Source organism: Leptodactylus fuscus, chromosome 1 (genome assembly GCF_031893055.1).
Source record: "Leptodactylus fuscus isolate aLepFus1 chromosome 1, aLepFus1.hap2, whole genome shotgun sequence".
Lineage (NCBI taxonomy): Eukaryota > Metazoa > Chordata > Amphibia > Anura > Leptodactylidae > Leptodactylus > Leptodactylus fuscus.
Genome location: NC_134265.1, coordinates 121,039,796 through 121,057,662, shown reverse-complemented (window position 1 = coordinate 121,057,662; position 17,867 = coordinate 121,039,796). Strand labels below are relative to the sequence as shown.

The following is a 17,867-nucleotide window of genomic DNA, read 5'->3' as shown; positions in this document are numbered from 1 at the left end:
TTAATGGACATTTCAGATTTTCAAAACCAGAACTAATTCAGAATTCAAATATCTCTAAAAAAACCAAAAAAATGATACCCTGATCTCTTTGGTGCATACATGAATTATGCTAACAATGCAGCTTATTGGGAAGGTTGGAGAGTTGACCATTTACATGTAACAATATGACAACAATAATATGACTGTATGAATAGACAGTTTTGTGCACTTACATTGGGAGACCATCATTAGGGTAAGACCACATAGTCTGACTGTCTCATACAGCTGACACCCTGTACAACTAATGGTCATGGGGGTTCAGTTTTGACTGCATCGGCAAACTGAACTTGTAAGCTTGTCTTTTACAATTGTTTAGATGTAGTTTATTCATAAACCGTTTGGGGTCAGTTTCCTTGTCTGTCTGTGCCTCAGCACCCCCAGAGGACTTTGAGATCCCGTAAATGGGTCTCCCCATTCAGATTGTCTATTGTTTATTTTACCTGACAACAAGTGCAAGTTGCTTTTCTTGTCAAGGTCAGTGAGTCATGTGGAGCTCAGCTCAACATTCTTCACCACACCTCACTTGCTTAAAGTTCAGAGAGTCTTCGCAGCGGCAGCTCAAGTTCAGGTTGTGCAAGCAGCAATTTGTAAGCTGATCACAGTATACTGTGACTTTTAAGCAGCAGTTATTCTTTGGACAGCATACAACCACATTTGCTTCTGACATATACCATGCGTCCAGTTGAAAGGTACAGTTTTATTTTTTTTTTGGCAAATTTACTGTTTTAACAAGCTAAGACAGGACATTAAATGGCACGGGCTTCCTTTTTTTTTTTTTTTTTTTTTTTTTTTTTTTTTGTCCTGTCCAAAACACAGGATCCACACTACTCTAGTGCTGTCTCCATCAATGACTGGTTTCCATGTGGCCACTGCAATCAGTCCCTGTACTTATTGGTCATGTGTGGTAGTCTAAGGGTGAGTTCACACGGAGTAAAGTGCCGCGTGATGTGGCACGTAGACGCTGCATGAGATTTTGTGGGCTGTATACGCTCCCATTGATTTCAATGGGAGCGTGGATCGTATACGCGGCGCTATTTTGCGGCCGTGATTTTGCGGCCGCAAAATAACGCCGCGTCTACGATCCTCACTCCCATTGAAATGAATGGGAGCTTTTGCGGAGCGCAATCTGCCGACACGTGTATACGTGCCAGATTGCGCTCCACTTTCCTCCGTGTGAACTCACCCATAAGAGGAAACTTCACCACCTCTTTCAACTCCAGCTTTTTGCATCCTTCAATAGGTGCTCCACTGATTCTGGTGCCGTTGGAAGTTTTTTCTGACCCCACCATTCCTGAGCAACGAGTGCTGTTATTGCATAATCTAAATAGCAAACTGTTTGCCATAATTGTCAGGTGACTAGAACCAGGTAGAAGCAGTCATCCAAAGACCTTCCATTTGACATTTGAGGACCTAATTAGCATATTGTGTACTAAAACTAATAATTAATTGCTCGAGAACAATGGGAGGTTGGAGAAATAATTCCAGCTGTGCTGGAATTTGTGGAGCTTTGCCTATTGAAAGATGCAAAGAGTTGGTGGAGGTGATGAAAGGTCCTCTTTAAGGCACTGCTGAAGAGATTCTCTACACAGACGACATGACCGACGCACTGATTACTGAGGACAGTGATTGGCTGCAATAGTCACATGGGGGGGAGATTGATGTCATGGTTGGAGAAGGTCATGATCTTCGTTCCCCACACATATCAATGAGCCTTTACTGCCCAAAACCTTGTGACCAGTTCACCAGTTGTTCTTCCTTTTGAACCACATTTGGGAGGTATGAACCACAGCACAAGACCTGTCATTCTGAATGCACTGCCCTAGTCGTCAGCCATTATATTAATTCAGTTCTTTAAAGGGTTTGTTCCAGAAATGTTTCTTTTTGCCCTATCCTTAGGCCTTAAATCTCTAAATGGTGGAAGTTGATGACCCCATGCCCTGTACCGTGGTCGGATATAGTTACTGAAGTTCAGCTCCTCTTGATGTTGTCTTCACCCCACCAATCAAATATGGCATATCCTAAGGGTAGTCAATGAAGAAAATATTCTTGATCAACCCCTTTTAACCTTGACTATTTTTCCTGTTTATAGCACACAAACTTTGAGAATTAACAGTTCACTTGCTGTCCCACACACCCCTTTATAGTTGCCTTTAAAACATGTTAATGTTCTGTATATCACTTGTTAGTGTGAAGATACCCACTGTACTGTCACCGCCTTGTTTTCACTTAGTGCTAGTTAACTTTTTACCTGATGTATATTTTTACAGGTTAAGGGTGGCACACAATGTACTGGGATGCATGGGGCAACACAGTGGCTCAGTGGTTAGCACTACAGCCTTGCAGCGCTGTAGTCCTGGGTTCAAATCCCGCCAGGAACAACATCTGCAAAGAGTTTTTATGTTCTCCCCGTGTTTGCGTGGATTTCCTCCCATTCTACAAAGACATACTGATAGGGAAAAAAAGTACATTGTGATCCCTATATGGGGCTCACAATCTACAAAACAAAATGTACTGGGATGCAGGTATCGCCACATCCAGTCCCCAGGCTGCCTGCATTTTCACTTCTCAGTTAGTGATGATATATGGGAAGAATATGCAAATCTGCCTTCCATGATGTAATTAGGAAGACAGTTGCTGCCTCATTGTTGCAAACCAATAGAGGGCGCTCACTGGAATGTGCAAGCCTGTCTTAAGACAGGATTCCAGTGAAATAACCCAATAATGGCTGCTCCCTTTAGCCTCATGCCCGACCTTCCAAGAGGCCTTTGTTTAGCAATGACGCTGGGATTAATACCAGGTATAGTCTCTCAATCGAGGACAGCTGTTTCGATCTGGTTGGATCTCTTCAGCCCGATGTAGAGAGGACTATAACCTGGTAGAGGTGAGAGGCTTAGACAGGGTTCGGTGAGCGCCCTCTATTGGTTTGCAACAATGAGGCAGCAACTGTCTTCCTAATTACATCATGGAAGGCAGATTTGCATATTCTTCCCATAGTTCCTTGCAAAGTGGAGTGCTAAAGGCTTAACAAGTCTCCACACACCTATATGGTGGTCTCTCCCTAAGGAGTGACAATATCCCCCGAACCCAGTTAGTGATGGGCAGATTAAATTCATATGTCTTATTACTGGGTGCGTGTAACAACAGATCTGTGCAGCCAGTAATTTAATACTGCTGAAATTAATTGGCATTTCACTTCCATTGGAAGCCTCGGGACTGAATGTGGCCTTAGTGGGTAGGGGGGTGTTCACACATGGAATATGATGCTGAATTTGTCAAGCAGAAAATTTCTGCTTTTGGAATTTGAAAAAGATTTTTTTTTTTTCTTCTGCTTGTCAAAAACCAACACGGACATAGTGCCTCGTATATTATTTTGCCTTTATTGGGCAGAGCCAAATTCTGCTAGCAGATTTTCACAAATTCTCCGTCAAATCCAGCATCAAAATCCAGGCCTATGGAAAACCTGTACTTTCCACCTCCTGTTTATTTCAGTGGTAGATCTCAGATGAAATCTGCCTGAAGAACGAGCATTATGCTTGTTTTTTGCACTAGCTACGATCTCTCCTGAAATGAATGGGAGTCGGATTTCAGGTGGAATTTTAGGTAGATTCCATCTTAACTGCAGTGTCAAATTCCTTTGTGTGAACACCCCCTTACCGTGCATTTTTAAGGTTTACCTGCAAAAAAAGCTCAGCCAGTAACGGACTGGTCAGTTAGAATGAAAACACTGGTGGATTGGTCTGGTGTGCAGTCTGATACCGCACAATGTTGTGTGTGTGTTTTTTTTTTTTTTTTGTTTTTTTTTAACCCTTCCAGGTATTAATATTATGGCTGATTGGTGTGTATGATGTGTATATACTGCATGTGTGATTCTGTGGGTGTAGTGTTATATTCTCATTCCTTATGCAAGTTTGAGCTCTAGTCAGCTGACAAAACATGTTATCTAACCTGTTGAGGCTCATACTTTGCTTTATTATATGTAAGCCATCCTATAGAATTGCTTTTTTTCAGTAAGTGATTTATCCTCTGGCCTACACACCCACACAGTGTTAAAATCTAAAGTTCACAGTTAGTGTTCACTGAAGTTCCTTGTTGAAAATCTTTCTTAGTAAATAATAAAGTTATTAAGATATGGTAGTGCTAAAAGTCAATGGCCGTGTCAATGAGAAACTAGTTTGTGAGCAATCTTTGCATATACATTATTATCATATGTAGTGGGTTTGTAAAACGCAATTTTATGTAGTCAAGACATATTAAAGGGTTCTCTGAAATTAAGGACATTATGCGATTCTTAGTGCAATCTCTTTATCTAATGGAGACCTTTTAATCTATACATTAAATAGAGAGCTGCTATTTTCATTCTACAGGATAAGACTGGGAACCAGCATAAAATCTGATCAATTATTGTACTATTATTGTATAGAATAAGAACCTCATTGGTGCCCATTCTAGGATATGAAACTTCTTTAGAAAGAAGACTTACAACAACCTGCAGTAGACTGTATGTACTTACCTGTTAGCAGCGGTATACATTTTATTATTAGTGAAAGAAGGGAATACTTTTGTACCTACAGAAGGGTTCCTGGGACTATGATATTGAGTGTCTATCCTTAGGATAGGCCTCCTTTATTAAATCAGTGGGGATTTCAGTCCCAGACCTCACTGAAGGAGTTGTGGGGCTGCAGAGAGAATTATATCTCCTTTATTGTTTACCAGACATAATGTTCTTCACCTCAGCTACCCTGAACTTTTTTTTAATATAGAATACAACATCATTATTATAACATGGTAAACCTCTTTAATGATAGGTTTATTCTGATTACTGCAGGGGTAAAACCTCAAGACACTTGTAAGTCCAACCTTTTTCCACAGCGTGTCTATGTGAACCCTACACTTGAGGGAGGGGTGTGTGGTGGTGGTGGGAGAGAATGTGATAAAATGATAAAAAGTATATCCTATCCATTTATTCCCCTCTGTCTCTGGTGTTCTCTACCAGTCTCTGTTTGCTTGGCTGCAGTATTGTGCCTTATGCCCACGTCACCACTTCAACCAATTGCTAGTCTCATTGGTTAACCGTAGAGGACCAGCAAGGCCAATGATAAGGGTATATGACCATGTCACTGCTACATCTAAGTGATCAGATATTAACAGAGGACTGCAATTGTGATGCTGGAAACAATATAGAATTAATGGGTTACTACTTCTTTAACTTTCCTTACCGTCATATGCCCAACTCAAAAACCCAATTAGGTTAAATTTCGTGCTATGGAGGTAACTAGAAGAAAAATATGGCTTTTGGCAGGTTCTCTCAAAGAGTAACTGTTAGGCTGGGTTCATATCAGCGTTGGCTCTCTGTACAGGGATTCCGTTCCCTTCCTTGTTTGAAGAATGTGAAGAGAAATGCGTTGCAATCAGCACTTTTTTTCATCCTTTTTGGGTGGAAACTACGTTGACCCTATTATAGTCTATGCTATAACTGCTATAAAAGTGCTAAGGAAAATGTTTGTTTTTGTACCGTGTTAACCAGTGGGTATGAAATATAAAAAAAACCTAAAAACTTGCAAGTCTTCAGTATCACCTACTGAAGACTTGCAAGTTTTTTTTTTTGTTTTGTTTTTTTATAAAAGTGCTAGAAATATTACTGTTGTCTGTAGCAACTAGTGCCTTTGGCGATTTCTCACTTTCTTGGCTCCTCCTCCTCCTCCTCCTCTCTCTTCTGCGTATACTTCTATGTTGCCTGATATGACTGTGACCACTAATCATCATCAAACTACAGACCCATCACAAATAAAACAGGTACTCTTTACATTTAGAGATCCCCCTATAAAACATTACCATGTATTGTAGAGATACAGAATATTATTTTGTTATCGTTATTAATACGTCTTTGGTTTTCAGTTTGGTTACATTTGAAACTTGACAGAAAGCATCAAAGGCATTTGTTTTCTTTTCTTTTCCTTTGCGTAATATAAAAGCTTAAGCTGTATAATAAGAACACACAATGGGGTCAGGTTTAAAAATAGTTCAAAATCCTGGCACCTGAGTGACTGCCAGGAGCAACCTCGCTTTTTCCTTTTGCCACTGTGCTAGTTTTTATGCATGGCTTCAGTGAATGCACTTGCCATTATCTAACATAAAATTTGGATGAAGGGATAAGATTGAAGATATGACAGTGAAGCGCTATACTCCGAATTACAAATATTTAGAAATTTATGTGGATCTAATCGGAGTTGCTTTTCGTGTGACCTGGTTTGGGATAATCTGCAGCTTCAGGTCACATGCTTCAGTATATTGAAAAGTTTGCCAGTAATGGTTAACTCTGATCAGTTTTCGGCACTGGATTTCAGTTACCATCATTGCTGTCTTTCATCTAAAGAGAAGCCTCTTTATTTATGTCCGTGGCACATCCATTCACTTACATGGGAAGCCTTATTATAGATACACTAAGCATGATTGAATTTCTCAGAAATAGGAAAGAAGATCAATTACCATTACAAATAGTGCACTTAAACCAATCTAGAAAACACAGCCAATATGTTTTAAGATCATATATGCCTGCTACCACACATTGATTGATGAAAAGTAAGATGTTGGCATACGGTGTTTTTTTTTTTTTATTTTTTTATTTTTTATTTTTTATTTTTTTTTTTAGTTTTTTCTACAGATGAGTACGTGTCTAGAAATGTCTCCTAGATAGCACCATAGTAAAGAATATAGTATTAATATGTTTTTTGTTTATATACCACCTACATATTTTATTGCCCTTTTACAAATCATAGGTTTCACATATAATCTGCACCATTACAGAGCAATAAATTATAAGTTTACACAATAAGAGTGAGGGCCCTGCTCACAAAAAATTACCATCTATTGGGTAGAAGGGGGGACACAAGAAATAAAAGTGTTTATTCAGTGGTCCATACATTTTTATGAGATGGGGGTAATTCTGATAAATAAAGCTGCTTGATCCGTCCCCAGCCGGTGTTTTTCTGAAGCTACATTCACTCAGCCATATTATGGATCTGAGTTACATGAATCTGTATTATGGCACCACCTATAATGTACATATTTCATATGCCATACAGGGTTTCTTCATCACAGATTTATTTGAAATCTGTTAAATGATTTATTGCATGCTGCATTATGGTGGTATTCCCTCCCAAGAGTACTGACACTTTGAGAATATACAGTCCTGTATGGAGACCCTTTGGATACATGGGGTTATAGGTGCCGCCTTAGTATATAAAGTGGTTGTCCCAACATAATAGTTTTTCATTTGCCCAAAGAGTAGGGTCATAAGAAATATCTGAAGGTCTCACTCTTGGACTCCAACAATCACTAGAACAGGGCTTTCTTGTCTTTCATGGTTAAATGGAGTGAGAGTCTGGATGTATCACTTCCATTCATAGTTTACTAGAATGACATAGATTTATGTGTAACCCCAATAATCAGACCCTTATCTATTCTCTGGATGCAGCAGATCCATTGCCAAATGTTTAATATAAGGTTAGATACACTTTTATCTCTCTTTAGGCCATGTAACAATCAGCAGTTTAGTAATGGTGCGAAATTATATCTTTCCTTTGATATATTGGTTTATGTACAGCTGCATTAGGTGTGGCCTTTTTATGTCTCTCCACTTGTACTTGGCTTTGTGCTTTCTGTGAGCCAGACAATGTACTTGATGTATGTATTACATTTCACAGCATTTATTAACTTCCCTGTTAATTATGTGTAAATTACATAGTATTTGGCTTTTAGGCATGGTGACAATTTATAGTCAACGCAATATTGCATTAATAACTTGTAAAAATGGCACTTAGGAACATAAAAGGTGTAATAAAGTAATGCCTTTAGTAGTATGAGGATTATTATATTGTATGTGAATGTTCTTTAGTTTTTCAGTGGGTCTTCAACATGAATTGCACTTTATATATTGTACTTATCCTGAGCCCTGTTGGGTCTTTGTTAGGTCTTGCTACATTATTAGTAACTGGGCTATGAATATCTGAGAGTACCTGCATTTCTTTGTTTCCTTTGCAACCACACTACAGAGAAAATGAGTGTCCACAAAGTTGTTCTACTGGTTATACCAGCTGATCATAAAAGCTTTCTAAAGTTGGGACCCTTTGTGATCAGGTGTATCATGGGGAACAAGCAGGCTAAGATATTGTTATCCAAATGAAGCCACCCCTTATTATTAGCTAGCAAACATATTAGTCTTCAGCGTTTCTTAATTATAGTTAGAGTGCTACATATCTGGCATTGAGTTAGAATCTAATTCTCTACACTAAAATAGCACCTTTTCTAGTGCTACACTTGTTATAAAGTACTATATAAAGTCAAAGTTTAAAACTGATATCAAAACACCACAATACTTTTGAAGAGACCTGAAAAACAGATGGTGGCATATTCAAAGTATTTATTTAAAAAGGACCTTTCACCACCTCCACCTGCTCCAAATCTATTCTCTCAGTAAGCTCTGCATCACTGATTCCTGAACGTTAGAATTTTTTCTCTAGCCCCCACCATTCCTCAACAATCTGTTCTGTTCATTTTAGAACCCTATATACTATCAGGTTTTCCGCCCAGGTCATGGGTGGAAAAAGTCAGAGACTGCCCATCTGACAGTAGACAGTCTAATTAGCATATTGGATGCTGAAATTAACATAACCAATTCCAATACAAAGGAGTGGTGGGGACAAGAGAAAAAAAATCTAAGTGAACCAGAATCAATGGAACGGCACTTATTGAAGGATGCAAAAAGTTATTGGAGCTTCTCATTGTATTTGGTTTTCCAGTCTTATGTACATAAAGCTTATGAATTGGAATATACATTATAAAGTGTTGTTTCTGACATATTTTGCACATATTTTCTATATTTCTTGAACAAAACCAGATCACTCCTTAAAGGGGTTGGCCACTTTCAGACCAATATTGACAAACAAATGTACAATAAAAAGATATACAATTTTCCAATATACTTTCTGTATCAAGTCCTCACGGTTTTCTAGATTTCGGCTTGCTGTCATTCATTCTGTTACTTCTAGAGGATAAAAGTCTGACCTTGGTCATGTGATTTACGGTCCATGGTCATGTGATGAGCACACAGGTGTTGCTCGTTACAGTCACAGCACAATATTCAGACAGCTCTAGAAGTAACAGAATGAATGACAACAAGCCGAAATTTAGAAAACCGTGAGGAATTGATACAGAAAGTATATTGGAAAATTGTATATCTTTTTATTGTACATTTGTTTGTCAATATTGGTCTGAAAGTGGCCAACCCCTTTAAAGAAGGAAATGCTAGTACTTCATGTTAACTTTCTAGGAGTTCTCCAGCTGTTTTTTTTTATTGATGACTTATCCTTAGAATATAAAGTTGTAAGCAATTAGTGGGGCCTTGGACCCCTGCTGATCAGTTTTTTGAAGAGTCTGTTACATACCAGAACTATGACCTCTTAACTGTTTAAATTGGACACTATCATACCAATAGCAGTTATAAGATGTATTTACATCCTCGTAGCGTTGACAGTGTGTTGAGGCTGTAATTGCATTGCACACCTGCTGAGAAACAGCCTGCAATGTAAACCGTGAAGAGGTCACGGTTTTCGTGTGAGCACGGTGGTCTCTTCAGACAGAAGATCGGCAAGGATCCTGTGTGTTAGACCTGTGCTGATGTTTGACCTCTGAGTTAGGTCATGATTAAAAGAAGTTAGACAACCCTTTAACTTAATGTTTCATGTTGCCATCCAGAGGAAATTAATGTAAATAGTTTTTGTTACCTTCTTATTGAACTATTTTATTTTTGAGCATCATATTTTAAAAGATTTAAAATATGTATGAGCTTTTCAAGGCAGTGTAATACATGTCTTTTTTTCTTTTTTTTCAGTATTGTTCGTTGATCGCTTCCCTGACTTGGAAATGTTGAAAGTAACTGATCGGCCATGGCTACGAAGGTAGAATTGTCAACCCGAACCACACGAAGTGATATTTTAACCGAGACAAAACCGTCAAGGACATATATTAGCCCTCTCTCAGATGCAAGCAATAAGTCCAGTGATACCAATATTTCCAACTCTTTAATTATTGAGGATACGTTAAGAAATCGTCCCAAAACTGTAAGCATGCTTAATACTGGATTGAAGCCAAGACTCTCACCAAAGCCTTTTTCTAGAGAAAAGCCTCCAGAAAGCAGGAGGTCAATAGGAATGCCTTTCACCTTGTCTGGAGATGTGAAACAACACAGTGATGTGCCATTTCAAGCCACTACCAGCATATCTTTATCTGGAAGTACAAAAAGTAATGAAAGTGAAAGAGTAGGCCGTCGAATATTTACATCATCCCCCCAAACAAGCACTGATGAAGACCAAGACAATAACTTGGAAGGGTCTTCTCCAACAGCAGCCATAGGTAGGCGGCAGACCAGCCCTAGATGGTCTCCAGGATCAAATAATATTTGTGAATCTAAGCCTACTCCACAAACAGATGAAAGGCAGGTCACATCTAAGCCCCCACTAATATCTAGAAAACCTGAAATTTCTCAACAGGAAAAAATCTATCCGATCTACTCAAGAAGAACGCTTTCCGATGTTGTGGATGAACCAGGAACATCTGTAGATAAAAGTCTGGAAAAAGATAAACCTGAAAACATTGATAGCTTAACGGTTAGGGCTCGGTTAAGGCAAGTACGTCGCCCAGTGTCTGCTGTGTTTCTAGAATTAAATGAACCTGTAAGTGACCAAAAAGTAGTTGATGAACCAAGAAAATGGAATAGAAGACCGTTGTCTGAAGATCTTACCTCATTGTTTGAAAGCAGAATCATCGGAAACAAAAAAGAAAGTGCTTCTGAGGAAACTAAAGAAAATAGGCCTTTCAAGAAAAATTCTCAGAGCAGCAGCATCACAGATGATCTGTCTAATCTAAGTGCTAAGGAGGGAGAATACACCAGTGATAAGAACTTTATTAGCGACACTAGAGGTATAAGTGGAATTTCCTTGAAAAATACATATTCTCCACGCTTGGAAAGAGCCAAGACCAAGGAAATGCCTTCTAACAAGGAGCAGCAAATATCTGATGTTGCTGAAAATGAAGGTATTATGAAGCTGTCAGCAAATTTTAACAACCAGTCTTCAAATTTACTCCTTGATCAATATGATGGTTCACTTGGTGAAGCAAAGAAGTCAGATGAAAGTGGAATTACTCCTGGAATTATGAAAAAGCGTCTTGGTCTTTATGTAGCCAATACCAACTCCTCTGAGGAAGCCGAAGTGCCTTCAACCACAGAAGATAGAAGTGCTGCCAACGCCGAAAGAAAATCTAGAAACTTTATTTCTGATAAAGATACAAAGTCAGAGAAAGAATGGACAACACCATCCTCAACAGTGACCACAGATTTGACAAAAAAGTAAGTGTATTAATACAGGCACATGTACAGTAAAACAGGTTGCCCTCCTATTAAAAAAAAAAAATGATGGCGTATCCTTTTAGATAGACAATTAATTTTAGATTGGCGGGGGCTTCCACAGTCAGGACACTACTTTCGGAAGCAGTTGATGTGTGGGAGCTCTGACAGTCTAACGGTAATGGCCTATGTCAAAGGGGTTTCCAGGAATTGAATAGATCCCTGCTCCTGTCCATTGCAGCCCATATTGTTCCTCCAGGGGGCTTCAGTGTTCTTCAGTATCTGCTCCCTAGAGGCAGAAGTGGAGGCCAGACGTGACAGGAGTGGGGATTGATGAGTAAAATATTGGCCACTACCTGTTGGAATAATCAAATAGGTAACAGCTGGACTTGTGTGGCACCAGGGGAAGTGAATAAAAACAAAAAAACAGTTATGCTCTCCTCTCCTGGCTGTCCCGGGTCCTCTTCAGGCCTTCGTCTGACGTCATGTGCCTAGGGGGCACCTCTGGCGGCACAGTCAACACCGTAAAAACGGTCTGTAAGAAAGTCACACAAATGCATTTTTTTCCTCTAATTTCCCCTGTACAGAATTTTTTCTAGCTTCCCAGTACATTGTCCGTACTACTAAATCATACCATTATGAAGTACAATTTGTTCCACAAAAATTAAGCGCTCATATGGCTTTCTGAACGGAAAAATAAGAGAGTTATGGCTTTTAGAAGGTGTGTAGTTGAAGGAAAATCGAAATATGGCTGTGGTGGGAAGGGGTTAATACAGAAATTAAATTGGAAAACTATACAACTTTTCATTATACACAGAAGATCGTTTATTTGCTGAAACTGGACATCATCTTAAAGTTTCAGTTCCCCATGATCTGTGATATTAACGGTTGACCTGATGTCTCAGGGCCTGTCACTTTGTTTGCAGTGTCCTGGTCTCTTTGCACTGATTGTTTTTACGCCTCTACCTTGTTTATTGACTCCCCAACAGTCTCCATGTTGGATGCTAGAGCTCAGGGGACTGATTCAGATCTGGGAACTCCATAGAAATGAATTCCAATGCAACACTTGCCATTGCAGTGCAAATGTGTAATAAGTTTTCCTTGGTCATGCAAGAACCAGACCATGCCCTGAGGTTTTTTTAAATTACTATACCTCTCACCTGCCGAGCATTGTATCAGGACTGTGAATGGACTCCCTACAACCAATGAGTGAGAAATATAATATATACCCTTAAAATCCTAACCCCTCACTTGGCCATTGCGGAAATAAAATAAGTGGTCAGTACAGCACCTAAATTTGTGTCTGGAACTGGGTTAAATGTTAACAGTTTAGAAATATGACTTCAAGTCCGTGTTCTAGTAAGAGGATAGTAATATGTGACAGCAATGTAATCCTTTTCTTGACATGTTCTTGTAGGGGTGGGGGAATTCATTTCACAGAAAATAAGATAATCAACCTTTTGTAAATCATTAACTAGGTAATAAAAATGGAGTAAAAAGTGTCATAAAAATATTAACTGCCTAACAACCATATATCATAAGTTCATATCTTCTGCACACACTTGCTGCTTTGACATGGATGTCAGTTTAGTGCTTTTTCGTGAAGTGTACTTTATGATTTGTGGTGTTACGATGGGGAGTAGGATTAAAATGTAATCCTGTGTATGCTTTTGTCTGAAATAATGCAAAACTAAAATAAAGTATTAAAATGGGTTCCCTTTCGTGGTATAGTCCTTTTGATATATGACATGTTGTTGTCTTGGCTCTGCGTATAAGAGCTCGAGTATGGATTTCCCATGGGCATTCCCATCTCTGCCATAACATTGGTGGTATCTGATCTCTAGGACTCTTGCCAATTTCAGGAATGAAGAGACTGAGGTTCTTTCAGATTATTTTGCAACGGCCCTATGCGGCGAACTGCAGTCCTCTCCATTCGAGTGAAAAGGAGCTATGTTGTAAGAAGAAATCGTGAAATAACCTCAGCACTTTTCAGGGGGAAAACTATATAAAATGAGTCTGTACATGCCTGTTAAAATCTCTATTATTCTAGGAATACTCTTTCAGATTGCATTAATAACATGCTTTAAAACCCCTTAAAAACTTGTTCCACATCTCCTTCATTCTAAAGTTCAGTAGGGGGCCTAACTACTCACAGCTAGCAGCAAGGGGTCATTTCTACTTGTTAGAAACACCCATTAAAGGGAGCGGCATGTAGGGGTCTTTAATAAGAGTATAAGCATGCCTTTGTGGTCACAATCCAATGCCTAAAAACAAACATGAGGCAGGCAAAGGCTGGAGGAACCAGGGCATAAAATATGCTGAAAATATTTTAACATGGCCCACTTTACTAAAGTCCCACACCTTATGGAGTGACATGCCCATAAAATTCCCATGTCATATATAATACCGTATGTGCTAAACCCTGGTGGATGCAGGAGCATTCTGCTAAATTGGGATGTTTTTGGACCATTGGGAAATCGCCCCTCTTTGCTTTGACATCTTGGTAGAGTTTGCATTCATTGGCCACACACAGATATTTTTTTACTCCACTTAATAGCCCCTTCATGGCACAGTTGTTGGTTTAGGAAGGGACTTTATAGTGTGTATTATAACACAAAATGTGACTGATGTTATTTAGGTGTCATTTTTAGTTGTGTGACTTCTAGTCCTTTCACAGTGATGTGCAGAAAACAAATTTGGCCTGCAAAAGATTGGACTAAAGATGGAGTCCTATCTCTGTCTACCTTGGTGCAGTCCTGCCAAGTGCCAAGATAACTATTCTTCAGCCGTTACTGTGTAAGTCACAACATTTCTGTATTTTTACCCATTTTCTAACTTTCTGTTTTGGCTTTTTAAAAGGTTCTTAAACTCTTCTTCAAAACTGGATATGAAATCTGAGAAGCCAAGTGAAGAAAGGAGAAGTAGTTTTTCCTCTCAAGATTACATAGCTCACAAGGTATGAATTAGCCTATCCCTAAGGATATATTCTAAGTCTCTTTTCATGTTGATTCTCTAAGGCCTGGTTCACATCTGCGTTCGGGGAGTCCGCATGGGGACACCCCCCCCCCCCCCCCCCACGGAATACCGAATGCATTGACAAGCGGTGAGTAGTGAAAGCACACGGACCCCATAGAATATAATGGGGTCCATGTGCTTTCTGCGCAGAGTCCACACGAGTCATGCGGACAGGAAAGTAGTTCATGAAGTGCTTTTCTGTCCGCATGGCTCGTGCGGACTCCGCGCAGAATGCACACGGACCTCATTTATAGTCTATGAGGTCCTGTGTGCTATCATAAGCTCACCACCAATGTGTTTGGTATTCCATTTGGGGGGTCCCCATGCGGACTCGCCGAACTGAATAACAAAAACAGATGAGAACCAGGCCTAACACACTTAACATTTATTTTATTTATTTATTTTACCACAAGTTTTTTTTTTTTTTTCACACAAGGAATCTGGCAATAAAAACTAGGTTGATACCATGTTTCATTCATTCCTCCATATACCAAAAAAATTATGTCATGGAAAGGGCTTTAATTTCAATTTAAAAAAGTATATGTCTGTCTTTTTTTTTGCAGGATTGAAAAGCAAAGTCTGACATGTTTCTGTCGTGCAAATAAATTGACAGACATATATAGTTTCTTTAACTATTGAAGTCAGCAAAACTGATCTGTTTGCATACATGTTTTTTTTTTGTTTTGTTTTTTTTTTTGCTGTCATTGTCCATTATGGGTGGGGTTTTGTCTACCGTTGTCAGCTGGAACATGTAGATGCACCCTAAAAAGTACATGGATATTACAGCATATTTTCTGCTTTCAGAAGGTCTGTCCCTTCAGGATACCTGCTTTTCATGTACCTTATTAGTGCATATGCACACATAAATGTTTATTCATCTAAATATGCTCCATGTAATATTATGTTGTTAAATTTCTTCGACAACTGAATATATATCTGAGCTCTTCTGTTGGGTAAAATTAAAGTTCTTTGCAGTAGCTTAAAATAACCAGGGATCTTATGGGTGTATCAGACTGAAGATATTGTGTATAATGAGACAACCCCTTTTAACACAGGTAGGCCTGCTTTATGTAGTAGCTCAGATAAATTCTATATGGACAATAGTATTGAGACAGCTATACATTACACGTATAGGAGCTTTTATCAAATCACATTCTAAATTTATGGGCATTAATGTGGAGTTAGCCCTCCCTTTGCAGCTATAACAATGTTCACTCTTCTGGGAATGCTTTCTGATAGATTTGGTGCCCACTTATCCATCATAACTTTGGAGGTGGTATTGGTGGGGGGTGGGGTGGAGCTGCCTTGCAGTCTCTGTTCTGGTTCATTGTAAAGGTCTTAAATGGGGTTGAGGTCTGGGGTCTGTGTGGACCAGTCAAGTTCTTAAACACCAAATTCATCCAACCATGTCCTTACGTACCTTGTTTTGTCACTGGGGCACAGTCAAGCTGAAAAAGATCATGGCCTTCTGCAAAATGTTGGGAGCAAAAAATTATCAAAAATGTCTTGGTATGCTGATTGTGGGGATAACGTCTATCCTTAAGGAGAGACCACCTTCTCAGGTGTGTGGAGACTTATACAGCCATAGTTGCTCCACTGCAAGGGAACATGGGAAGAATATGCAAATCTGTCTCCCAAGATGTAAACAGGGAGGCAGTGCCTCTGTTATGCTGCCCTGTATAGCAAGCACCCTGAACAACATGCCCGACTTCCCAGAAGCCTTCACTGCATGACGCAAGGTTATAACCAAATCAATTTCTCAGCTACGGACGGCACCGTTTCTGTCTCTTTGGACTTCATCAGCGCAGCCTAGAGAGAACTGATTTGGTTTAAGTGAGAGGCTGAGAGACCAGATTGAATGGTGCCGTCCGTAGCTGAGAAATTGATTTAGTTATAACCTCGCATCATGCAGTGAAGGCTTCTGGGAAGTCGGGCATGTTGTTCAGGGTGCTTGCTATAGAGGGCAGCATAACAGAGGCACTGTCTCCCTGTTTACATCTTGGGAGACAGATTTGCATATTCTTCCCATGTTCCCTTGCAGTGGAGCAACTATGGCTGTATAAGTCTCCACACACCTGAGAAGGTGGTCTCTCCCTAAGGATAGACGTTATCCTCATAATTTGGTCTTTCTGCCTCTCACTTAAACCAAATCAATTCTCTCTAGGCTGCGCTGATGAAGTCCAAAGAGACAGAAACGGTGCCATCCGTAGCTGAGAAATTGATTTGGTTATAACCTCGCATCATGCAGTGAAGGCTTTTGGGAAGTCGGGCATGTTGTTCAGGGTGCTTGCTATAGAGGGCAGCATAACAGAGGCACGGTCTCCCTGTTTACATCTTGGGAGACAGATTTGCATATTCTTCCCATGTTGGTATGCTGAAGCATTAACATTTTTCTTCATAGGAACAAACTGTAGAAAACAACCGCTCCACCATATTTACAGTCAGCACAAAGCAGTCCAGGAAGTAATGTTCTCCTGGCATTCGCCAGGCCAAGACTCTTCCATCAGATTGTCAGATATAGACGTGTGATTCATCACTGCACAGAACATGTTTCCAGAGTCCAGTGGCAGTATGTTGTACACCACTCTATTTGATGCTTAGTGCTGATCTGCCATGGACAGTCTTTGTGCTGATGTTGCCTGAGAAGTTTTGGAACGTCGTAGTTATGGAGGCACCAGCGTGTTAGTGACTTTTAAGCCGCTTTGTCTTCATTAAGCAGGTTTATTATGCCTTGTACACCAGTTTCTCTGGCATCTAAGGAATAAAAAGTCACATTTTTTTTGCGTAAAGTAGCTTTTTGCATGTCCTTTTTTTTTATATACTTTTGCCTTTACCACTTCAATGAAAAGTGGGCGGTGAGCTGGTGTACATTTCCCTTGAGGTGTGTAAAGCCTGATGGAGGCGGGCACCTTGTCATATATGAGGCACACACTTTGTCATTTATGAGGTGCACCTTCTGCTGGCTCCAGGGTTCTGCCCCTATGTGCCTCATCACTTGACAACCCTGCTCTGTAACTTTTCGATTCCTAAGCACTTTCACTTTTCAATATTACCACTGTGACGCATGCTCTATCCAAGATGGGAGAAATTGTACAAATTGATTTGTTACAATGGTGACATTTTGTTACAGAACCATGCTGGACTTGGGTGACTTTTTTTTAGAATGACCCATTTTTTTCATAAATTTCTGCAAAGGCAGATTGGATATCTAGGTGCCTGGATTTTATACACCTATGGCAACAGGACTGAATGAAACGCCCTGCATTCAAAAAAGACGACCTATGATACTCTTGTCATTTCTCAGACACGCTGTGATCAAACGTAGTTATATAACAAATGAGCTGTCATACCATAAATGTTATGTTAGATAATGTGAACAGACTAACCCTACCTAAAAGGGCTAACTAAGTGC

The 17,867-nt window shown here is 39.7% G+C and overlaps 1 protein-coding gene across 1 annotated transcript in view; it reads left to right on the top strand.

Moving 5' to 3' along the window:
- The window catches only part of KIAA1671 (KIAA1671 ortholog), a 149,383-nt gene that overhangs the window by 24,080 nt on the left and 107,436 nt on the right, over positions 1 to 17,867 (top strand). The window contains exons 2-3 of the mRNA XM_075276575.1: positions 9,929 to 11,443; positions 14,300 to 14,396. Of these exons, the coding sequence (XP_075132676.1) occupies positions 9,984 to 11,443; positions 14,300 to 14,396 (1,557 nt within the window). The 5' untranslated portion in view covers positions 9,929 to 9,983. The remainder of the gene's footprint in view (positions 1 to 9,928; positions 11,444 to 14,299; positions 14,397 to 17,867) is intronic.